General features: G+C 43.6%; 1 protein-coding gene across 2 annotated transcripts in view; it reads right to left on the bottom strand.

The window, feature by feature from the left end:
* Positions 1 to 26167, bottom strand: part of GSAP (gamma-secretase activating protein) — a 762740-nt gene that overhangs the window by 105536 nt on the left and 631037 nt on the right. For both annotated transcript variants that reach the window (XM_085654015.1, XM_085654016.1), the window contains 2 exons: positions 21972 to 22067; positions 7321 to 7391 (listed from right to left, as the gene is read on the bottom strand). In XM_085654015.1, the coding sequence (XP_085510141.1) occupies positions 7321 to 7391; positions 21972 to 22067 (167 nt within the window). The remainder of the gene's footprint in view (positions 1 to 7320; positions 7392 to 21971; positions 22068 to 26167) is intronic.

Genomic DNA, 26167 nt, shown 5'->3' with positions numbered 1-26167 from the left:
TATTTTGAATAATAGCAGATCAGATGCTGAATGGGAAAAATGGTTGCTCTGGCCCTTAGACACAAACAACTGTCAAGATAGACTCCAGAACAAAACACAAGGTTTTACCTTTCATAGGCCAGACCCACGTTATGTCCAAAGACAGCATCCGGGGGTAGTAACAACTTACAGTGTAGGGAAACTTTGCCTTGAATGGCTACAGAAAGCTACACTAGAGGATGTAAAACAACACTTAACTTTACTTCAAGAAGGCGCAGACCTTAGGGAATTCTTGCTAGGACCAAGGAAACCGCGTCAAAAACGTTTTATATATGCCGGTATCTACGCTGCTTATAATGAAGCATGGAAGGTCACCCAAGCAGAGACTGCAGAACAAATACGAGAAATTGATCGTATTAATTTAGAGAAATCTCTCTCTGTAGTAGACAATGGGTTAACGACTCTGTCGTCCAGGATATATTCTTTGGACAGCATTGTGTCCTCTGTCATAGACATCATTGAACAAGACTTGGTTATGTTGCAACATGGTCAGTCACAGCTACGTTCCATCATGCTATTAGGCTGGACGCTTCAAAACCTGAGTTCTGGCTATGTGCCTTGGCGTTTAATCAATACTACGTCACTGTTTGCAGAATTCTATCTCACTTATAGACAGATCAAACTGACACAAAGGGGAGCAGACTATACGGTCCTGAGCATTTAAAAACTGGAGAAATTACCATTCACAGTGGCAGAAAAAACAGCTACTGAGTGGATCATACATGGTAAGATTACTCTGCCTGTTACGACTTTCCATTTTCAGTATTGCCTAAAAAATATACCAACAGGCAAATATGAAAGGTTGGTTAAAGAATACATCAAGACATCCTGGGATTTACCTTACACACAAACACACAGATGTTGGAGTGGGGGACGTGAAGTGTTTCTTAGCGGTGAAAACTGTGAACACGCACTAAGCGGTTCTCTTCTTTTTTAGGGTATTAACTTACACGGGGCCTGTGACGGTTCCACTACAAACTTATCCTGCCACCTGCACGGTTCACCGGCAGCAGTGATTAATCCAATCTTTGGTCTACTTTCAAATGGGAGTTACATTATGTTGAATGATCACAGCTGCTGTGGCATGCTGCCAGGTATCCCATATCTAGTAACGGTTACATCCAGAGTCACTTGCTGTACGCAGGTCTTGTTTCCCCAAATAGACATAGTCAGGGAGTCACCTTTATAGCTTTCACTGAATATCTCTTCTATACGAGTTGATACTTGTGAGAAGTTGGCCTGGCATATGCTGGTCACTAGTTATAGTGGCCACCTTGCACCAGTCCAATTCGACTCTTATGGTAGATCGGTTTAAGACAACCTTTTAAAGAAAGCTATCCTAGTGGTATCTGTGGAGAGCAGCCTTCAGGCTAAGTCTCAGAGGAATGTAAAGCAGCTTGTTTTACCTTGTAATCTCTTGAATTACCAAATGAAAGGACACCACACAGGTATATATATCAAATATATATGTATTTATTACTAGACACACTCTACTAATCTCTTTATGAGATTAGAAGTCAGGAACACATTCAAATATCAACGTTTCACAATAAGTTAAGCACAAATATGGCTGGGGCCCTAGGGGCGTACAAGACCATATACTAAAAAAAAGGTTTAGGAAAGTCGACTTGCAAGGGGACAAGGCCTAGGGCCTGTAGAATTGCTGGGGCTTCACTAATGCAGCAAAAGCAGGTAAGTAAAAGACCCACGGGAGACGCATGCAGTGTGAGAACACAGCCGCGGGTTCCCTATTGATTTCAATGGAGCAAGTCACGGTTGGATTTTTAAAGTTTTAGGGTACTTCGAAGAAGTCTACAAGCAAGCCACTTACAAGGTAAGTAATTCGAGGGCCAACATACACTAGGGCACCGGAGTGCACGAGTTACCTCACCCAGGGAAGCCGGGTGCATTGGTGTCTTTTGGTGACGGGTTGCGTGGCTGTTTTCTATGGAAGCCAAAGAAGATTTGCTGCTTGCGAAGACTTAAGAAGTGTCCGGTGGAATCCAAGGCTGGATTCAAGATGAAGATGGCCTGAAAGTAGAAGGGACAGTGTTCACAGTCACTTACCAGTGACCCGGGGCCAGGAAGATGGATGCCCACGGAAGTCTGGTGATTTCAGGTGATCAAGGGTGTTTTGACTCTTTGCTAACGAGGTCCAGGAGGAATCGACGATGACCAGCAGCTGGATTCGGAGTGTCCCACGACGTCTGCAGCTTTCTGAGGTGTCGGCAACCTGATTGGAGCCAACAAGCCTTGGCAACAGCAAGTCTCGTGGAAAGTGAATCAAGTCAGCGGTGCAGACCAGCAAGGTCTGAGGGACTCACCCAGCAAGGGTGAGTGAGGGCAGGCCTGGAGCAACCAGGGGAGCCCTTTGGTTCAAAGAAATAGTCTTCGGGGGACCCACAAGCCAACGGGCAAGGGATCGCGAAGACGCCTCATGAGGAAATGCTTCACAGGAGCCCCCGGTCACTCGGGACGGGGTAGGCCTCTGATTTTCACTGCAAAACCTGATGGAGGCCTGGGCCACAAATGGTCCAATGCACAAGTTCGTAGAACGTCATGAAGGGGTTGCACTCGACAATAGTGCACGGTACCCGGGTATTGCTGTTCCTCGTCACTCGTGGGGCCCACTCACCACAGCTTTTCTGGGGACTCACAATGGCCGTCGAGAAGTCAGGAAATCCACTTCCGGGGCTGCAGGGACTTCGAACTCCAGCGGGAACAGGAAAGTTTGCGACCGTTGATTAAGGTTTTTGGTGCCTGCCAGGCAGGGGAGTCACTCCTTGACTCCAAGGGAGATTCTTCTGTCTTCCAAAGGTAGTGGAACGTCGAACGGCCAGGATTCTTCTTGTAGAGCGTCGTCCAGGGTTATCTGCTTTGCAATGGCAAGGTTTCCCTACCTTATACTGAAGACGGGGGAGGGACTAGCTCTATGACCACTCCTCTGGGAGGGTTAGGGTAGGGGGTGATTACACCCACTTCCCTTTGTCCAGTTTCGCGCCAGAGCAGGGACAGGTAGCCCCTGAACCGGTTTGAGCTGGCATATGCACAGAGGAGCCTACTGCTCCCCCAGTGCAGGACTTCAAAGCACTCTAGAAGTGCACCCACCCACCCCCAATACACTAAATCCGGTCTAGAAGGTAGGGACACCTCCATGTGACAGGATACCTATTGTTGGGCCTCCTCCACTGCGAGTTTCAGTCACCAGCAGGAGGGCAGCCTAATTTCTGTGCTGGTGGCATCCATTTTGTGATACCAGGGCTCTTTCAGATTTCTACCGTGTTACCACAGTAGGTACATGTCGTCCCCTCTAGAAGGGTGGGATCATACTCCCACACCAGTTACTGGTGTGGGGGTATGATTCCGAGTTGTTTGACACCAAACACGACATGTTTTGATGCAGTCATTCCAAAGCTAGCATTTACCGTTGGGTTATAATGCACTTAAGAGTATATGGTTTAACCGCATTCACAAACAGCCACAGAGAATAGACTCTGCCAGCTGCAGAGGGGTTCTGCTCATGCAGAGGCACCCCCTCACATTGTAAACCAAGCACCATGTCCTCAGGATTGATAGGGACTGCCATAGGGGTGACTGATAGGTTTATATGTGTGTGTATGGTGAGATATAGAAACCTATACCTGAGTGAGAAGTGCTAACACTACCTCACCCAGGCTGCAGTAGCAGGCCTGTGGTGTCAGATTGTGTCTGCCTCCCAGGGGTGGCATGATACATGTGGCAGCACCTGGTAGGCCTGTGAAGTACCTATGCCCTTGGTACCTAGGGTACCATATACTAGGGACTCATAAGGCACCACAGTATCCAATCACTAGCGCATCTAATATGCACACCAAGTCGTTTAGAGAGAACAGACAGACTGGGGCCCTGATTAGCATGGACCCAGCCTGACTATAACCAGAAACTAGTGTATACATCAGAAAAAAAGTGGGGGCAACATAAGTGCAGATCCTACTCTCCTACAATACTCTAAGCAGAATGAAAGCTATTCTTTTACAAAAAAAACTGTGCCTTTGACCTCTGCCAAAGAAACCTATGATCTCCAAGTCGCAAGGACTTCTGAAGAGATACATACCCTTTTGTATACAAACTGCCCTGTGCATTTATAAGAAATTTTAGGTCCTATCTTAAACATGTCTGATACGAGCGGTATTGTACATGTATTTAAGAATGTGTGTTGAGGACTGTTAGCACCTTTTCAAGCAGTCCTCGGAATGTTTCCAAACTTCGTGCACTCTGTGTTTGGCGGACTGCCGCTCCTTTTAGCACTCGTTGCAGGGATACTATGTTTGCTCCTACTGCTACGATATGGCAAGCCAAATCACCATGGGAAGAACTCTATTGGAGATGAAGTATCGTGAGCGCATCGTCCAAATTCTGGGTTTACCTCGTCTACGAGAATTAAACACCACTTGGTTTCTGTCATTCAGACCAATCCGGCAAGATTGCATCTTACCTGTTCTACGCTGCCTGCTATGCGGTGAAGAATGCGTGCTGGACATTTGTTTGACACTCCCATCAGTCATGCCTACGGATATCGATACTCTGCTGGACCCGATAACGGCCCATGCCATCTGTTGTCCCCAGCGGCTACCAATCCTGATGGTGGCATTCATTGAGATCTCACAGACGCAACATGCTACTGCTGAGGTACGTGAGGAAACATCAGGCAAGCAGGTAACATCCAATCCGGACATTGCTGATGCTTCCCATGCTGAAGGCGATAGTTCGCATCTATGTGCTGTTGATCTTCTACACGAGGTATTCCAACTCTAACCCACAACGGTAGATGATTTGTTGTCTACAGGATTAGAAAATGTTATGTTTTCTCCATCCCCACACACTGACTTTTGATTCAAGCACACAGTGTTCCGGAGAGACTCTGAATTTGGCCTTCATTCATTTTCAAACATGATACTGACTTTGGAACTTTTTCTATGATTACGTTTTTTTTTCTCTTCCCGTCCCAAAAATTTTATTTTTCATTTTTTGGCACAGTAATCTGCTTTTAGTAGAAGTATTCATAGAGAACATAATTCTTTGATAACACTTCCAGGGACAGTATGCCACTTTGTCATGCATAACAAATTGACTTGTGTAACCTCATATGAAATGGTTTCGGACCTTTTTTCTTCTGTATTTATTTTGGTTCATTCATTTAACATTCCAATGTGATCCTATGCTTAAAATGGAACATTGCCTTTGATATGTAAAACACTTTATGCATAGCAATGGCTTTGTAATGTATTTTTAGGACATATATTTTAGATATGTTTTTAGCTTATTTTAGCAAACCCATGCAATACTCTGTTTTAAGATATGTTTAGAACGTTTAGGATTTAGTAACGTCGTTCATGCGAAAATGGAGTGGGTGTTGTGTGACGATTTAGGTTCCGTAAATAGGTTTCCCGATTTATGCCCTTATATAGGTACAATTCACATTTTCCTTATTTGGACATAGAAATCCAGCCCTTATTTAGACATTGTCCGTACAAACCAAATACAGGCATGGCCACCTACATCCACGTCACAATGAATTCTTGGTAAACCAGACCCTTAAGCCTTTAGGAATGTCCCTCATACTTGAATATTGATTTCTCCAAGAACTCATTAAGTATGCATGAACATCTATTCCTTAGGGGTTCATTCATGACGTTCCTCTGCCCGACATTTACGTCAATACTGGCATTCCTAGACACCTTCAAGGTATAAATATACCAGCACTTACCCTGGCAAATTGTGGTTCCCGGAGGATTCGATCCAACCCAGACTACGCGGTTAGCCACGGCAAGTTCGGAAGGAGATCGAGTTCCAGCCTGATGCACTGACCTGACGCTGCCATCCTCCTTGCAGAGAATCCAGCTCCAGTGCTTTCTGACTTCCCTTGAGGGGGGTTAGACTATTGAGTCTCAGAAAAGAGATTCCAACCTCTCTCATTCTAAGGTGTGGAGCTGACTAGAACTTAGAGAAACTTTTGGCAACTCTTGGCTAAACTAAAATATAGCTAGCTATACTTTAGAAACGGCACCTACTTCAAACCTCGTACTGCACTTCGGTTAGGTACACTGGGGTAGAACAATTTAGAAGCATCAGATGAGTATCGCATTTTAGCTTATGTTATTTATGTATGTATTTTGATTAATATATGTTATAGCTACAAACCATGCTATTGCAGTATTATTTTATCTTACTGCTAACCTTGTACATATTGTACCTCGCAGTCTGATTTACGATTGTAGCAATTCATATCTCTTGCATGAGAAATAAGACTGTTTAATAAACCCTTTTATGGAAACGCCAGTCTCTCTATTTCTGTGCAACTCTGAAGAAACAAAGCATGCATGATTGACTGAGTGAAACTGTTATTTATTGTTTCCACGATTCTGAGACTGTACCGATTCTAAAGGGAAAAAAAGTTGTCATGTTTATGCGGTTGTCAGAGACTAATCCCTTCTTGTATATTCAAGAAGTTTCTAGTGACCTCTGAGTTAACTGGCACACACAAGTAATTAAGTTTAATATACTCAATAGAGACATACTGACCTTAGTCCTATGTCAAATCTATAGTGTATGTTATTCCAATGCGCCTATCAGGGATATAGGAACTACAATACATTGTCTTATGGATCATGTGCAGCCCTATACAAGCAAAGGTCACCAATCATCTGCGTCGGACCTCCTCCACTGGGAACCCGATTATAAACATTATATATGTGATAGGTGTGTGTCCTGGAGATGGATATACCTATGATGTCATAGGAGATAAAAGGTGGTAAGGAGAATTTGATGTCAAGGGCCACTTTGGCCCAAATGAGGAGGAAACCTGATGGACGGCCCCATCCGATGGGTCAAGACGGGACATAAAAAGCTATATAGCCTGGTCTGTGCAATGGGTCAAGTGACCAAGTTTCCTGCAAAAGGCAGATATTAAATAAATCAATAAAGTTAATCCCCACTTTATTTCAGGACAGGATGTTAATCTTAGTCTGAGGTCCAATGCTATTTTGAGCCTCATGGGGTAGGGTCAGCGGTGTAATTCTATTTGTAGGGGACAAGCTTACAGGTTCAAGTCGAGAACCCCTGGGTATGTTAAATGTATGGGCCTGGTCATCCAGTCAATCAATCATGGAGGTTCCAAAGTTACACTACAGAAATACCCACAGAAACTTTAATACCACCGCCGGCTAAATGAAAAGCAGTTCTGATTAAAATGTGCTCTAATTAAATAAAACATTAATGACTTCTTTAAGTATAGCTACTTACAAGGAGAAAACAGAAGAATTAAGACTGTATTTCTTCCAAACTGTTTCCAGAATCAAAGAAATTTGTTCTAGCTGAAAACAAAAAAGAAAGATATTAGTTGAATACTATGAGATAATTTATTATTTTAAGTGTTTATTGTAGGACAACATAGATGAGTGAAATAAGTATATCTGGCGAACCAACCATGATTCTGAGGTTAATAAATTGAATACCACACACAAAATATTCTTAATACAGAACAAAACCACATTGTCATCAACATGTGCAAGAAGAATCTCAATTTTTCATTTTTGTAATTCTCGGAATAATACTTTTTCTTCTAAAATATTCCCCGAGGTAATTATGTTTTACTCTTGGGAAACAGACACAATAACTCAATACTCAGTTATACAAATAAAAATTACAGCACGGCTGACTCAGCTTTTCATTTTTTAGAGGTGGATAAATAAAGTGCCTTTTAATTGACTATTAACATAGGCTATATACTGTGCACGGAAACATCACGAAATATATTAGCAAATGCACAAACAAGTTATTTTTATGATGTAAGCTCAAAATGATAAATATCTGAATAACTAAACGCATAACCTCACTTGCTCAGATTGTATTGATTTTTTAAAAAGACAAATGGCCAGTCGGCGATCGATTCGTTAAACAATGAATGTATGTAAAAGTAACATGTATACCTGCATCCACCTGTACAACACGACCAAGCCCCATCCCTGTCCCAAAATTACAGTACAAGATACAACATAGAAAAGCCTGAAGGGCAGTTATTCTGTGCCCTGCCTACCAGGTTCGACCCTATCCCGCAAACTGGTGTATTTCCTTATTTACATCAGGTGTTTTCGGATGGACAGGTTCCAGCACAATTCCCCTGTAGTCTGTCCATGCCTGCCACACCCTAGCATGCTCCTGTGGACATCCCGGGGCTTTGACACAACAACTTCCAGGGCCATGCAATAGTCTAGATCATTCTTACAAACCGCTGGGGGGAGGGAAGCTGGGGGGGGGTGGGGTGCCCTCCTTTTTAACATTAGGATGATAATGCAAAACAAAAGAACATGCATTTCATAAACATGACTTCAAAGATGTTTAAAGTATTCAATTTAATGGGAGAAAAAAATATGAAGTGCACTGGCCACTGTGGGCAATTTATTGAGAAATATGCATTGCTCTTACTATAATATAGATGGCCAAAGAAAAACATTATTAGGACCCCACCCTCCACATCTGAGCCAGTGCTAATGGGAGGGTCAGGTCAGAGGATGGCGGTACACAGAATCAAACAATTTAAAAGCATGCATTACTAGTAACTGGCCCTTCTTTTGAATCTTGGATTGCTTTGGATGACTGTGGAACCACGTACAAATATTTTGGAACTGAGCTTTAAGAGGTTTTAGCCAAACACTTAGTCGGGCTCATATGAAAAAGGTAACTGAATTGCCATTCAGAGACAAACCTGAGTGCTTACTCAGAGTGCAATGGGCGTAAGGCATGTGACTGCCTTGAAGATTACACAGATGAGCTGCTGTTTTTAAAATTTCACAAGCAAAAGGTTTAGCACTGCTCCAACGTCCTGGCCCGAAGGGTTTTCTTAGGCCTCTTCGCAATGTACGTGATCTAACAGGCAAGTGTTACCTTTTGGACATTCATCTGAAGCACAGACCTTCCCTGAAGGGGGCAGCCACATGAGGAGTTTGTCTTCGTGTCCACTTCTCAGTCAGGCCATATTGCATTGAAGTGATTCCCTTCTGCTAGGATTTTCTTCATTACTAGTTTTTTTTATCCAGTTCTTCCAAGACTAACTATTGCATTTGTGCCATTATAAATAAGTGCAGACAGAAGAGATCATCAGAATGTAATAGCATGGTTTTATAGGATCTTTATGGAGACCCTTCTGAGATAATGGGTGTACAATTTCTTTCAAGATTTGGAAAGGTCTCCCTCTGCCTCTTGCAAAGTTGTTCAAGTAATGGAAAATGCAGAGGAAAATAATAGCGTTCATCAACATTTACTTTTACAGTATTATCATCACTTGGCCATATCGAGCCCCTCATTGGTCCATGATGTATTGATAATCATAAATGTTGGACCATTCTACATGGTATAGCGCCAAGCCTAATCACCTGTTCCTGGGACGTTATTTTTCACTGTAAGATTTCTGATACAAATCTAAACAAAGCTAGAATCCCTGGAAGCTTGGATCTGAATTAACGGTGGTGTCTAGAATACGGAGGAATGCTTCTTTTAAAAATGATATCGAGCACAACACGCTGTGTGATTATGTGCAAAACCACACAAAATCTAATAAACAGCTTAAGTCTCAAAGTGTAGATCCAATAACAAAGACATTTTTGGTCTCTGTAGCCATCCTCCAGGAAATTGTTCACAAATAAAGCTGTGCATGAGAATAGAAAGCACCACTAATAGGAGACAACAATTAAAAGACCAGAGGACCTGCTCATGAGATTCCACAGCTAAATATGTCATCAACAGGATGCAACACAAAACAAATTCATTGCACGTTGAGGACTCAATCAGAATCACTAACTAGGTAATTTGTTAAAAATGTTTTATTGGTTAGTTAGGACAAACAATATCACTTTACAGGGCAGAATCTCAGCTGTGCATAAAGCCAAAGAAGACAATACTGTAAATCACAAAGGCATGGTAACCAAGTCATGGAACAGATCATGGCTTTGTTTCAAACAGTCATCCATCCCATAACAATCCCATTATGTGCCAAATATTTTTCAGGCAACCACGACCTTCCTCAGTCATATACTAATTCATCATTTATTTTCTTCTGTGATAGCATGGTTGAGTCGGTGTGATTTCCTGTACAATACATTTTGTGCCACCATCGTTCCGAGCGATCATGTGATCATTTTATGTTTAGGAAGATACATTTTCTCTTAGACGTCAAGCAATGCCATAGTCCAGGTTAACTGTATTTTTTTATTTTAAAGCTCTAATTAGCTCTTCATGAACTGCTAACTAAAAGGTATTAAATCGAACACTCTAGCATAGCATGGGGAAAAAGTGCCTGGTTCCTATTGACATCTTTAGCATATAGGAGAAGTTATCAAACCCATGGTCCACTGATATCGGATAGCATCCAGTAGAAGTTTTTATCTGAACATGGCTTGAATGACAATCTTCTGTGGGTGCCCTACTATGTACAACCAATCTACTCTAATTCCTCAGTGCATTTCTTTTTTATTCCTTGCGCTGTGCCAAATAAATTAATTATAGTTCTATATGTCATGGTGGCTATGCCTTTTCTTATATTGTCCCTTAAATCCTCTGCCTCTAGTGGACTTGATCCTCCACCATTGCCCAATCTTTTTAGGTCATCAACAATACTAAGACCTCTCCAGTGTTCGGTAGACACTTTCCCATCGTACAGGAAATATACATATGTTTTGGCACCCATTGCTAGTCTGTGTCTGTGCCAAGGGCGAGTATGCCTACTCATTTACAACTATTAGGTGAGACACCCAGTAATGCCCCCTATGGTCCGGCAAAGCATTTCCTCCCTCAAACAGACTAGTTTTATCAAGGCAATCGAGGGATGTTAAGAATCCCATAATAGAGTTCTCAAAATATAAGCCTGAAAAAACAAGACTTCCGATATGCAGAACGATGTGTTCTGCATAACATATGAAACAAGTTAGTGCCATAATTTTTAAAAGTATGGTCCTGCCCAACAGCAACAGAGAGAGTTTCCACCAACATGCTACATTATATTTTAATCTCTTCAGTGAAGGGTACACTCAAACATTCAATTTTATCCTTACCACACTGTATTCCAAGATAACACAATCAACATTCTCTCACATTAATAGATGTATTTTCAGAGATGTTACCAGCCCAACCCTTCAGCTGGAAAATAATAGATTTATCCCAGTTAATAGTGACACATGAAAGTGCTGTATTTAGCAAAAACTTATAGCACATTGCGAGGGCAAAGTGTAGCAAAAGAGGGCATCCTTGTCTAGTTTCTCTTCTCAAGACATATCTTCTGGATAAAAGAAGACTTGTTTCAACTGTTGATGTTGGATTATTAGAAAGTATGGGAAATCCATGATATAACGTTTGGGTCCGTGCCCTTTATTCCAATGGCTGAGACTAGAAGTGCCGCTTCTATTAAATCAATGCTTTCTCTTCATCGAGGGACCTTAAAGCATGAAGGTCTACCAGAGAGCCAGCTCAGTACAGGCCATAATGAGGGAGACCCAAGTTTAATCTGGGAACTCGGTTCGGTATAAAGCTGGACTAATTCTGATGTATCGGCAATGGAAGCATGGTAGCTGCCTATTCACCATACTTTAGACTATAATTTTTGCTTCTATATTAAGAAATGACATTAGTTGATAAGATTAGCATTGGGCTTTAGCCTTACCTTCCTTATTTAGCAACACAATTACTTGTGAATTCCTATCACTAACAGTTGGGGATTACATTTATTGGAAAGACCTTTAAACAGTTCAATCAGTAACCCATTTGGGCCATGAACCCTATTAGATTTGGATGATGGTTGTCACAGTTTCACCTGGCGTCAATGTTTTTTTCAACACTGACCTATCACCATCTCAGGTCTCTGAAAACTATTCAAGATTCACATCAGCTGCGCTTGATTGAGAGCAATAAATAGCCTTTCCTAGCAATTTCTGAATTCCACTGCTTCATTTGCTTCTTAATAGGAACTGAGAACATAGAATCCACTGCTTCTCCAATCCATCTAGAGGCCTCATGTTGTCTGGTCAACCAAGCTATACATCTCCTGTCTTTATTACCAGATGTATATATTTGGTTCTTAACTTTGATATGGTGATGCCAGCCTGTGACTAACTCTTTATATTCTTGAGCCAGTCTCATGTCAAGACGTTGTCAACAAGTGATGTCACCACTTCCCTTTCAACATCGAGATTTGTGTCTCAGCTCACAAAATAATCATGGCAGCTGCTTCTTTTTAAAGGACATATGTGAAATGTCTTCAATGTGTTGCAGGTCTTGCATTGCAGGTCTTCCATGTCACTACCTTTGAAGCCACAGCACCTTTACTTACTGCAAATACTTAATTGGTCCTCTGATTCAAGAGACTAACAAGAGAAATACCAGTGAGTTCCCAATTAGCTACTCTCCACATTGTATCTCTATTCCTTTTCTCATCTCCCATAACTAATTACAATGGTGAGTGGAGTAATTGGATATTCATTGGGCCAACAATCCAACTGACCTTACAGATGACAACCATTTGTCCAGCATCAATAGATAATCTATACTGGATAGGATGGCATGTACACCAAACCGGAATGAATATTGTCAGTCAGCGTTATGATGTTTCTTCAAACAACTTTAAGCGCCATCATATTCATAAGGTTGTTAGAGCTATGGAGCTTGTAGCAGACCTGGGCCGGTCCCCTGACCTACCTACCTGAGGGTCTATAACATCATTCAGATCTCCTCCCATCACCAAGAGGCCATCGGGGGCTTCTAGCAGCAAGGGGCAAATCACTGTCAAAATAGTCCTCTCGGTTGGGGGGGGAGGGGGGGGGGGGGGGGGTGACAGCGGGGTGGTTACACTAAATCCAGTTGCAGATTACGTTTACCAAAAACCATGACATAGCCTTCTCCACACCAATTATAGCAGCTTGCTAATGTATATTGCAACACCCATGCAGCTTCTTGAGTAGACCATATGAGCCAATAAAATGTACCCTTTTCTCCCTAAAATGTGATGTTCTGTTCTCACCAAGTGAGTCTCCTGAAGCAACATCTGGTTGGATTGGATTTGCTGCAGGAACTGAATCCCAATCCCTCTTTCAACTTTTGGCCCGAGGCAGTTACATTCTGTGGAAGGAGAATCATACTGGTGTTGCTTACGGACATCATCATGATATTGCTCATGTATATTCTGATTAAATAGAAGATAGAACATTAGAAACGAAATCACTCCATTGGTGTGCACAGTAACCAATTAACTTTCTCTTGTGCCATTTTTCTTCACCCCACCCCACTGTGTGGCAGGTTTAAAACTTTCTGACACCACAATGTACCTAGTGCCTGTCGCCCTAACAATTAATAATTTCTCATCTATTCTAACAACATATATATAACATTAGTTTCTAAGCTTCTCGAAGTTTGTTACTGGAAGAAATAAAATGTAGAGGTATGCCATCCACCCAGTGATTCTTTTGCATGGTTCTGCAGTCTTCTTGGTGACAACATATGGATGGGGACATTATTATTCTACTCTTTACCACATTTAGGCCCGCCACACATCTATTGAAACTACTGTTAAACGCGTTGTGGTCACAGCAGGGCATAAAATACAAGAACCCTTGGTCACCTTTAATCACCCTCTAATGTATGTCAATAAAACTATCAAGAACCATTAAAACTCAGATTCCAAATATTAGTCTCACAGCAGACCAACCATTTGCTGTTCTCAGGCTCAAGATTTCAACTGGACCTGGTTCAAGACTGTCACCTTCAGTCACTGCAATGTATTTTGCAATTGCGAGATTGAGTGATAATAATCTGAGGTCAACCATGTGCTCAGTTGCACGCGAATTCCGACACCACTATACAGGAGCATTTACAAGAAGCAAGGATCAAACATGCAGAGCTCCTTGAACAGCTTCGGCTGATAGACTACAGAGCATACACCCAACACCAACATGTGGAGGAAGATAAATCAGGCACCCTGTTAGCACGCCTAATACATGACCCCTCCCCTCCCCCCCGTCCCAATACCAGAAATAACACTCATGGCTCTATTGTACGCACACAGGCAGAAATAAACCTTGCATTTAGCGCCTACTATGAAACACTGTATAGTGCCCTTGTCGCAGATTCATCAGAGCATTCGGAGGCTTTTCTGAGCACACTAACGTCCCCTAAATTGACACCGGACGCACAAAAAGAACTAGAGAACCCTATAACCAGAACTGAGATAAAGGAGGCCATTAATGAGCTCCCAAATAATAAGAACCCGGGACTGGACAGCTTACCATCAGAATTCTACTCCACTTACGCTGAAAATCTGGTTCCAAGCCTAGAAAACTTATATAAAACAGCTTATGAGGCACGCACCCTTCCATTGACCACTATGCAAGCACTGGTCACTTCTCTTCCCAAACCAAACAGAGATCCACAGGATATGTAGGGATACCGCCCGCTCTCATTATTGCCCACAGAGTATAAAATACTTAGCAAAATACTAGCTCGCCGTCTCCTTCCTTATCTCCCAAAATTAATCCACATTGACCATGGGGATTTGTGCCCGGCCATAATACCTCCCTAAACATTAGACAACTACATTACAGAATAGAGACTACATCTGAACTCTCCTGTAAAACTGGATGCGTTTCCCTCGACCGCCAACGCTAAATTGGAAATATATGCTGGCAACTATGAAAAGGTTTGGCATTCCGAGAGGATACCTATGTTTGGTTGAATTATTATATACCACCCCTACGGCTCGTGCCTGGACTGGATCACACATATCCCACCCTTACCCAGTAGCAAGAAGGAATGCAACAGGGCTGCACCCTGTTGCTGTTACTAGTTGTTTTATCACTAGAACCACTACTCATCAAACTCCGCATGGAGGCTGTAGAAATAGGGATCCAAATATGAAGATCAACACATGTGGTGTCTGCATATGCGGATGACCTTATACTTTACATAAAAGACTTCACCAAAGAAATAGAACCCATTCTGCACCTATTCAAACAGTCTGAGCGAGTTTCAGGACTGGCAATTAATGCTAACAAATCATATGCATTTTTTATGTGATACAAAGAAAACCCATACCCTATTTGGCGATCTTACTTTATTAACCGCCCCACAACTTTTTAATATTTAGGCATACAAATATATAGATCTCTGCAGGAACTGTTGGATGGCAATCTGATGAAAACAATCAGATCATTACGGACACAGGTCTTGTTCTGGACATAGTTACCCTTATCAGTAATGGGCAGAATAGCCATCTCTAAAATGGTGATGCTCCTGAGACTTCTATATTTCTTTACTAATTTACCGATATTGATTCCAGCCAAAATCTTTCGAATTTTGGATACCCTCCTCTCAGAGCTTATCTGGGGAAGAGGACGTAGGAAGGTGAGTCTAGCAAAATTGCAATTGAGACCCTAGGAGGGAGGACTGGGTGTCCCTGATTTTCGTGCATATTGTATGGCTAGTCAGTTACAATGGCTGTCATACTGGCTAGTAGGAGGACGTAACAAACACGAGATTGGCTACACACCACAAATCCTTAACCAAGGAACTCTAATTAGCGGTTCACTCTGAATTTACTTCGTGTTTTCGCGGGGTTGGCATCCTGATTAAGAAGAACTTCCCCTTGATTATTCAACATTCTTTCACGGACGATCAAGGCCGATTTGCAGCGCTCTCTAGACAGTGGGAAGGACGCTCGATCAATTTAGTAACAGTCTATATCCCACCTGCACTTCACTCACTGGCCCTGCCAGCACTGGGTACATTTCTACTAACATTATCAGAGGGAGAATTGATGATAGAGGGTGACTTGAACGCAACACTGAATGACACTCTAGATCGGACCCCCCACGGCAGCAACACCATGTACGCTCTAGCTTAGCCGATTTCTTAGACGCCTACGGCCTGATCGACGTCTGGCGCTTCAAGTCCCCGCAGACGCGTCACTTTACTTACTACTCTGGGGCTCATAATAGTCTTTCTCGTATAGATTACATACTTACGGTCACAGATAGTGTAGGCAGATTTTGGGAGGTAACGCACTTACCCAGAGGTATCTCCGACCACTCACCGGTCCTGGCTGACTACACTTTACAGATCCTGAGATGCACTTGAATGTATCCTATTTACCCGGGGTATCTGCATAAATGCAAGATCCATAAAGGATTAAGCGTCACCACAACACGCTATTTTGCAGAAAATTAATCATCAGTATCCTCGTCTTTTGTCCTTTGGGAAGCATATAAGACGGTCCTTAAGGGACAGGCCCTGTCTCTGATAACAGGTCATAAAAAGAACGGAGGAAAGAGGTAGAGGCCCTGGAACAAGAAGTGTCCCAATTAGAGGCACTGCAGGTTCACGACCAAACAGACACCAACGCACATACCTTACGTACAAAACAGTGCAAATATAAAGAATATTTCTGGGCGGACACAAAAACCCGACTCATAGCAGTGCGACATAGGGTATATGAGACCAGGGACAAGGAAGGTAAGCTCCTCGCCTGGCTGGACAAACGTACACGGGCGGACAGGTGGGTGACAGAGCTCCGACTACAAGATGGTAACATGACGTCAGACTCGCAAAAGATAGTGGACGCATTAGCGACGCATTTTGAACATGTTTACACTTCTACAGTGACGATTGGGGTACAAGAGGTGACAGCGTTTAAGGATATTCGCCTACCGACACTCACACAGGAGGAGACCCTTTCACTAGAGGCTGACTTGACCACAGATGAACTAACACTAGCCATACACAAGATACAGTCAAGGAAAGCATCAGGACCCAATGGTATCCCAATAGAGCTCTACAAACTTAAGGCAGATAAGCTGACCCCTTATCTATTAAAGATGTACAGTGCGAGCCTAGAGCAAGGGGAACTTCCCACAGATCAACGTATAGCTACCATCGTGGCTATTCACAAACCAGGTAAAACCCTATTGAAGGTGCCCCCTACCGACCCATCTCGTTGCTCAATGCGGAGGCAAAGATACTGGCTAAAACATTAGCCATCCGACTGACCCCACACCTTACTAAACTTGTCCACCCGGATCAATTGGGATTCATGCCCAGAAGAAATACAGCCCTAAATCACAGAAGCCTACATAGCGTAATGAGCCGCAAACACACCATACAAGAGAAGGCCGCCATATTATCACTCGACGCAAGGAAGACCTTCAACTCCGTCGAGTGGCCGTACCTATTCGCGGTCCTTACATATTTGGGGTTTGGGCCGAAATTTTGCGCATGAGTCCGAATGCTATACACTAAGCCACTCGCACATGTAGTAGCTAATGGACATATCTCACATGAATTTTCTCTCGGACGCGGCACACGACAAGGGTGTCCTCTGTCCCCACTCCTTTATGCCTTAATCCTAGTGCCTCTGGCAGCCTAGATACGTGGAGACCCAATCATCCGCGGACTACAATGGACAGAGGGATGGGAAGATCGAATATATCCCTGTACGCGGATGACATTTTTTATTATACATTGCATCCCCCAAATGTTCCCTCCATAGATTGTTACATATATGCGAAATATGCGGCACCGTATCGGGTTACACCATTAACTGGGAGAAATCGATCCTATACATTTTCCATGGACCTCGGACGGTATTACCGAAAGACTAAGTTAAAGTTGTGTTGGATTGCTTTAAGTATTTAGGGATCTATGACACGTCTGACCGAGACGACTTTATGGCAAGCAATCTCCAAGAACAACTGCAAACACTGGAAGTAGCTACCGCTTACCCTACTGGGTAAGGCGGCTCTTTTTAAAATGATGGCACTCCCCAAGTTTCTTTATGCATTACAAAACACCCCTTTCCTGGTTCCTACAGCTTACTTTAAGACAATAGACTCAGAGGTCAGTAATCCATTATGGGACGGAAAGCCTGTCCAGATAGCTGCGACAAAACTGGTCAGAGGTTGGTATGATGGTGGTATCGCACTCCCCAGGTCTACTACTGGGCCTCCCAATTGGCAGTGATCAATCAATGGGTCCACTCGCCCCAGACCGACCCCACATATCGCTTAGATAGGCACACCCTGGGTGTGGGAGGGATCAATCGCGTACTATATCATAAAAAGAAGAAACTCGGGCCGCCCGGGTCCCACTGCACACATAGTCCAGATATGGCACACAGTCACGCGATATTTGGGGTGGTCCGACAAACTGACTCAACAAACTCCGCTATGGGACACCGGTAAATTCGGCACACTGGGCAAGAGTAAAGGGTTCTAAAAATGTGATACAATAGGAATCTCCCAACTAGGCAATCTCTGGAAGGGGGAGATAATGGTCACTTTTGCCCACTTACAGGAGCAGTACGAAATGGCGTCTACGGAGTGGTTTCACTACATCCAGATCAAACATGCACTAGAAGCAGCCATCACAAATAAACACAATCCTTCCCGAAGCCTCCCCATTAGAAGATCGACTTCTGACGGACCACATGGACAAAAAAGCGATCTCCCTCACATATCGAAAGATCGTAAACAATCTACAGGACCCTATGCAAAAGTTACGGACGCAATGGCAGGCTGGACTAGGCGCCCTGGACGATACAGACTGGCAAGAGGCGATAGAATCCCCCAGGGTGGTGGCGGTCTCCTCTAGATTACGCCCAATACAACTCAAGGTACTCCACAGAACTTACTTTACTAGAGTGACGTTATAAAAGATGGGGAAGACCACTGATCAATCCTGCCTACGCCTGTGAGGGGAAGTAGGTACTTTCTACCACACACTCTGGGAATGCCCTGTAATTAAACAATACTGGACTGCAGTGATGTGCACCATCACTGATGTTAGCACCGTGTCTGTCCCGCCTGACTCTAAACGATGCCTCTTGAACATCTGGGAACCAACAGACTTAAATCACACTGCACAGGCCTAGGCTACCCAGGAATGATTAAAGCAAAACGAAATGTGGCCAAACTTTGGGGAGCAGCACTTGCCCCAATCCTTGAGAACTGGTGCAAAGATATGGACATGATTATGGCGGTGGAAAAAGCCACGTATGTCCACAGGGGATGCCCAAAAAAATGGGAGAGAATGTGGGGTAAATGCAACGCCTTTAGGGGTGGTATTTGCACCCCTCCAACAATGAATCAGGGCTCAGACGATGAGGAAGAATAAAAATGTTGTTTAGTTACTGTAATTATACTTTATGAATCTACTGTTAGGTGCACCCATGCCTGTCTAACTCGTGATGGAACTGTTGTTATCTTGTTATCTGTACAAGGTATATGCATGTGAACATATTGCAAGTCTGCTTCAATAAAGTGTTTAAAAAAACAAAACAAGGAACACTCCATACCTTACTACTACCAAATGCTAAGCTACTGCCCACTGCTCCCCCTCTGCTTAAAACAGCTCTATTATATTGGAGACGGACATTACAATATACTAATTGAACTTCCCCATATTCTCCTAATATCCCCTTGCTTGGGATACCCACTGAGACTGGACTGATTACTAAACCCAAGGTTTCTCAATCGACACAGGAAGGAGTGACGACGATAGGAAGACTATTCATAGATGGTAGATTGGCAGATCAAGAAAATTTCACCCGATCTCAAGGTGTCCCTCAGACATTGTTTACGTTACACGCTACCATTTCCCATTATATTAAACGATACTGGTCCCCTGATGGGAAGGAGCCCTCTACCCACGAATTAGTGCATGCGGTACATTTAATGGGTGAGGGATGTCCCCTTACCCGTTGGTTAACATCACTCACACTGCTACGCGCAAAATGGAAAGGGGATCTAGGCAGAGATCTTACAGATAAGGAATGGGCCTCTATACTGGAATTTCCCAAAAATGTGTCCAGAAATGCTAAATTTAAATATATACAATATATGATTCTCCATAGGGTCTATCTTACACCACACCGCCTCAATAGTATGTACACGGACGCACACATCCCCTGCCCCCGATGTCAGAAGGCTGATGCAGATATACTCCATATGCTATGGGACTGCCTGCGACTGCGGGGATTCTGGCACACAATAGGGTATCTGGTACAAGAAATTACGGGTACCACTGTTTGGACAACGGCAGAAAGCGGTCGGCTAGGATTACACTGCTGTACGAAGAAACAGAAAGTACAGTATAGGTATGTGGATTTAGCTATTCTCATAGCGAACCGAGCCATCACAATGAGATGGAAATCAGCCTTTCCCACTACACCACTTACTTGGCATGCAGAAATTATTCACTGGGGGAGTGCAGCGAGTGCTGTGATTAGAAAAGCAGAAATCCGCGAACTGATGGCCACACAATGATGGGTTAGATTGCAGCCAGTAGCTGCATTTATTTCAAACAATCCACCCATTACCCGTCAATATGGTAGTGAAAGGCAAATGTTATTATCCCCACATTCGAAGCATGCTGTACTGGCTGAACATGGACATAGTGGATCAGTCTGTAATGGTGTCTACAAGAAACATAAGATCCAACTTGGCGATCACATGAAAACCATCTTTAGAGACAACCGTTGATTGGTCAGTTGCTCACCACAATAGTTGATTCCTCAATCCAGTAGAAGCAGGACTGCTCGAAAATATACAGCAGACGTGCTTTGGATGTGAATGTGTCTTGCTATAGTTTTGTGTGTTTTTCAATACAGATCCATGTACTGCCATATCAGCAACATAAACAGCAAGAAATAAACATGCACTGGCAAATCCACCCTTCGAAAGCTAGTGCAATGGTTATTTTTTGTTGTTGCAAGTATATGCTACATAATGAAACTAAGACGACATGCAGCCACCTAAACGTCGTAGCTATATGCTTATAATACAAAGAAAATCAAATTTGTAATATTTATTTTTAATATTATATTCACTGATGTGACCATTTTATTACTGAGGTGTTTTAAAACACATGCCTTTCACTTGTGCTATGCATATTAATATTCGGAAAGCAAAAGGTTTGACTCACCACCTAACCAAGCACTCAAACTGCAGAGCGCCAAATGAAGTAATGAGAATTAAACATCTTAAAACAAAAACTATAACAAATACTGATGAAGCCAATAAGACTGAAACATTTTTTTTGTTTACAAAAGTCAAAAGTGTAAACGTAGCAAGAAGTAAAAATGCTAACATCTAAAGGTGGCAAGCACGTGTTTGCAATAAAACCAGCAAAACACTACACAAAATAAAGAAAAAATAAGTTATGAAAGCTGACATAAAAGTATAGTTTGGCCTACAAGCACAGGATTAGGCTACTTTTTAGGTTACTGTGTTCATGTCCAAGAGCAAACCCCCATCACCCACAGAAAAGACAGCCAAAAGCTGAAGTGAGATCACCCATTGATCCATGCAATGAAGGTGAAAGAAAAATGTGAATGACATTCAGATCAATGAATGAAGAGGGCTGACTGAAATCTCCTCTATGCATACATACATGTATGTATTTTTTATTAAGAATTTGTTTGAAACATGAGACTGTCGAGACAACTAAAGCTGTCTCTAAGCTAGACATAAAAAGGAGACAGAAAATACATCTCCATCATCTAACTGGGCACCCAAAGGGCAGGCAAAATAAATAGCTGGCATTTAAAATTAATATTAAAAAACAAAAAGACACTTTGAATCAGATTAGTCAGTGAAGAGAAGGAAGAATTCTTTAGAGGGATGTGAACACTGCACAGGCTTGGTGCTGTTAGTGAAGGGAGAAAAAAAGTAGGCTGACCTATTACTTCATTCAGTATGCTGGGGTCAGGGGGAGGCAAAACGTGAATGACAATTCAAGAGAACAATAAATGAATCCAGTGAACAAAGGGTATCTACATGTGTGACGTTTTGGGAAAACAGTCTGGCGAGAAGCCAAAAGCTTAGGCCAGACCTAAAAAGGTAGAATCACTTAAACTAGACACTTACCAACATTGACACATAGTTGATAACTATCCCGTCTATTTCATTCTTCCTTAAATGTTGCAGATTTTTCATAAGGTGAGATTTTAATTTGACAACTATCTGCGAAAAGAAAGTATTACATTGTAAATTATATTATTGATTCTTTACACTATGATCTTCTTGATTACAATAAGTAACAAAATGAAGTGAAGAAAGGCAACTGACCGATCTCGCAGACTGAAAATAAAACATGTTTAAATGCCTGTCTTGGCTGTGCAGTATATGTTACCAAACATTCCGCCTCCCCAGCCTTCTTAATACTAAGGCAATGCCTATCAGCAGACAATCTGGGGAAATCGTCGGGAACATATGCTCAGTTTTCAGGACATTTTTGCAGCAAAGGGTTCTAAAAAAACCTGAGAATGTAGAAGGAAAATGCTACTTACCCAGTATGCATCTGTTCTTGGAATATAGAGCTGTAGAGTCATATGCTATTCATAGATCGCCATCTAGTGTTGGATCCAGATGTTTGCACTTTGTTTTTCTTCGAAAAAGTCTTTCCAGTCACGAGGAAGGTGACTTCTCCTTTTGGTGATAGTGTGCATGGGCATCAACTCCATTGTTCTATTTTTTTCCCCGCAGAGGTTGATAATGTAGATTGTAGGAGTAGTAAAAGGAGATGTCCATGAATGTATGTATCGAAGTACGAGTTTACTGCAACAGGTATAGGTACCCGGGGAGGCGAGTGTGCGCATATGACTTTACAGCTTTTATATGCCAAGAACAGATGCATACTGGGTAAGTAGCATTTTCCATTTGAGGCATGTAAGCTGTAGATCATTTGCTATGCATAGACTATAGCAGTTAGCTCCCAAAGCAGTGGCTAACCTGTTTCTGTTGCAGTGGTCTGAAATAGTGTACGTAAAACTGCCTGGCCCAATCTAGTTTGCTGTCTTGCTAATACATCTACACAATAGTGTTTTGCGAATGTGTGAGGTGTAGACCACGTTACAGCTTTGCATATGTCATCTATGGGTATATTTCCTAAGAATGCCATAGAAGCCCCCAGTTTGCGTGTAGAGTGTGCTCTAGGGGGAACTGTTAGCATTCATTTTGCTTTTGCATAGCATATTTGAATGCACTTGACTATTCACCTTGCAATTCCTGATTTTGATCTGCGATTGCCTTTGTGTGGTGGAGCAAAGGCGACAAAAAGTTGACTTTTTTTACGGAAAGGTTTTGTCCTTTCTTTGTAATACAGTAATGCTCTCTTTACATCTAATTTGTGTAAGGAAGTTCTGCCACTGAATCTGGTTGAAGGAAGAAGGAGTAGTTTCTTACCTGTAACTCCAGTTCTGTAGTAGGGGTATCTCTGTTATAGTCATAATCTATGAATAGTCCCGCCCATGTGCGGGGACCCCGGAGCAATCAAAAATATCTCAAGCTGTCCTGCGTTTGCAGACCTGCAAAGACACTTAAGAGACAGACAAAATAATACAGCCTAATTACAACAAGGCTGCACTGGCCAGCACTTCCTCTGAAGTGAACACAAAAGCCAAAATAAAGTTCAAATGTCATCTTTATTCACATCTGACATCCTCCTTTATTATCACACATTCCCTTCACCAGAATCCCTTTAAACAATAGAGAGGAAGGGGTGGACAGACAAGCCCTATAGGCTGTCATTATGTGTCTGCTAAAGGGATACCGTGCCTTTAAGAAACTCTCCAGAGACCCCCGGTATCCCAGGATGCACAGCCAAGACAAGTTACTTTCAGTTCTTTTTGAAGGTGTATAACAACAGGCCTGATACTATCAGTTTACTCCACCGGGGAGGAGGGCGGGCGCTTATGACTATAACAGAGATACCCCTACTACAGAACTGGAGTTACAGGTAAGAAACTACTCCTTCTGTAGTAGGGGATCTCTGTGTATAGTCATAATCTATGAATAGAATGGCAAGCCCATCCCAACCAACAAACGGCGGTGGAGTAAAACCACACACCCACAAATCACTGTGCAAACACATTCCTCAGCGAAGCCTGTCCAACCTGCGCATCTGCCCTAGCATCAGAGTCCAGGCAGTAATGCTTTGTAAACGTATGGACCGACTTCCAGGTGGCAGCCTTACAATGTCAGCGATTGGAACATTCCTAAGCAAAGCCGTAGTCGCCGCTTTGCCCTTAGTCGAATGCGCTGTAGGCTTACCCCCCAACGTCGTATTAGCTTTCTGCAAACAGAGCTGAAGACAGGACACAATCCATCTGGAGATGGACTGTGTTGAGGTAGCTAGACCAGTTCTTACCGAACCATAATTCACAAACAGTAGATCCGACCTGCGGATGCCTTTTGCCTTATCGAGATAGGTCAACACCCTACGCACAGCAAGTGAATGCAGAGACCTCTCCGCCGGAGAGAAGAGATGCTGGACAAAAATGTAGGCAAAGTTATCATTTGATTCACATGGAAATCCGATATCACTTTAGGTAAAAACTTAGGATGAGTACGCTTTACCACATTAGAAGCATGGAATACAGTATACGCGCCCTTGACAACACAGAGCCCGAATCCCACTTACTCTCCTGGCTGATGTAATAGCCACAAGGAAAACAGCCTTCCAGGACAAAACTGCAAGGAGGCCTTATGAATAGGCTCAAAAGGCTCCCTCATTAACCTGGACAACACCACATTCAACTCCCATGGTGGAGAAGGTCGTCTAACAGGGGGGAACACCTTACGCAAACCCTCCAAAAAATCTGTAACCACAGGCATTTGGAAAAATAAGGTTTGGGAAAGGTCCTTTCTATACGCAGTCAAAGCCGCGAGACGAACCCCGATAGACTGAAAATTAAGCCCAGATTGAGCCAACTGCAGCAGATAAGGCAGAATACCATCTTCTTTACAGGATGTAGGGTCAACGTCCTTTGCCCTGCACCATAAGCAGAATCTCTTCCACTTATAGGCATAAGAATTTCTCGTAGACGGTCTCTTTGCCTCTTTCAGTATATCCATACAGTCCCGAGGCAGGTTCAAGTGTCCATATTGCACTAACTCAGGAGCCAGGCTGCCAAACTCAAGGACGAGAGATTGGGGTGAACCATCTGTCCTCCGAACCACGTGAGAAGGTCCGGCCGACATGGCAGGCGCCTGTGTGGAATAACAGACCGGTGCAGAAGGTCGGTGAACCACCAGTGCCTCGACCCCTCCAGAGCCATCAGGATCATCCTGGCTCTGGATCGCGACAGCTCGATCAGCACCGCCGAAATCAGGGGAAAGGGTGGAAAGGCGTAGAGAAAGCCGGTAGACCAGCTGATCCAGAGAGCTTTCCCCAGCGTCCCTGGTTGGTAGTACCTGGATGCGAAGCCGCAGCCTCTGCTGTCTTCTGCCCGAGCGAACAGATCGACATCCGGAGCGCCCCACTCTGCGAAGACGTCTATCAGCACGTCGCCGTTGGGCACCCACTCGTGATTCTCCTGAACGAGCCTGCTGAGCGCAACGGCTTGGGCATTCTGCACTCCCAGCAGATGGATAACCGTGATCGGTAGGTTCCTGGTCACCAGCCAATACCAGATGGCCTGCGCCTCCCGAGACAGCATGCGTGAACGGGAGCCCCCCTGCTTGTAGATGCAATACATGGTAGTAAGATTGTCCGTCTGAACGGACAGGGAGTCTGCCTTGAAGGAGGGATGGAACGCCTTCAGGGCCAAGGGTACTGCTCTGAGTTTCCCAAAAAATTGATGTGGTAAGTCATCTCCGTCTGCGACCATACCCCCTGTGAAGAGGGCCCGACTGAGGAGATTGTCCCCCCGAACACCACCACTGCAGCGACAGAAGAGCATGCAGAGACAGCCGAATCTCGTCGTCACAAGCCCCTCCGATGGAGCGGTCACAAGGGCCTGAGCCTACCGAAGGAGTGACAATCGTCTTTCCTCCGAAGGAGACACGCTTACTGACAGCGTAGAGATGGAGGCCGCCGCGTACTATATGCACTGGAACTGCGCCGGGACCGACTTGGACATGGCGACGTGCCACCCCAGCTTGTTCAAGAGAACGCACGTCTGGAGGGAGTGCGCTTGCGCTTCTGAGAAGGGGTGTGCCCTGCCCAACCAATCGTCAGAGACGAGACCGGCCCCACCGTTGGGGGGGGTGAGGGGGGGGTAATAATACAAGAACTCGAGCCTTCCGAAGGATCGAAGAGCGTCTCCCCTCCGAAGGGCACA

The sequence above is a fragment of the Triturus cristatus genome, chromosome 4_1 (assembly GCF_964204655.1).
Source record: "Triturus cristatus chromosome 4_1, aTriCri1.1, whole genome shotgun sequence".
NCBI lineage: Eukaryota > Metazoa > Chordata > Amphibia > Caudata > Salamandridae > Triturus > Triturus cristatus.
Note: the sequence above shows the minus strand (reverse complement) of the source record. Positions and strands in the feature narration are given on the sequence as shown.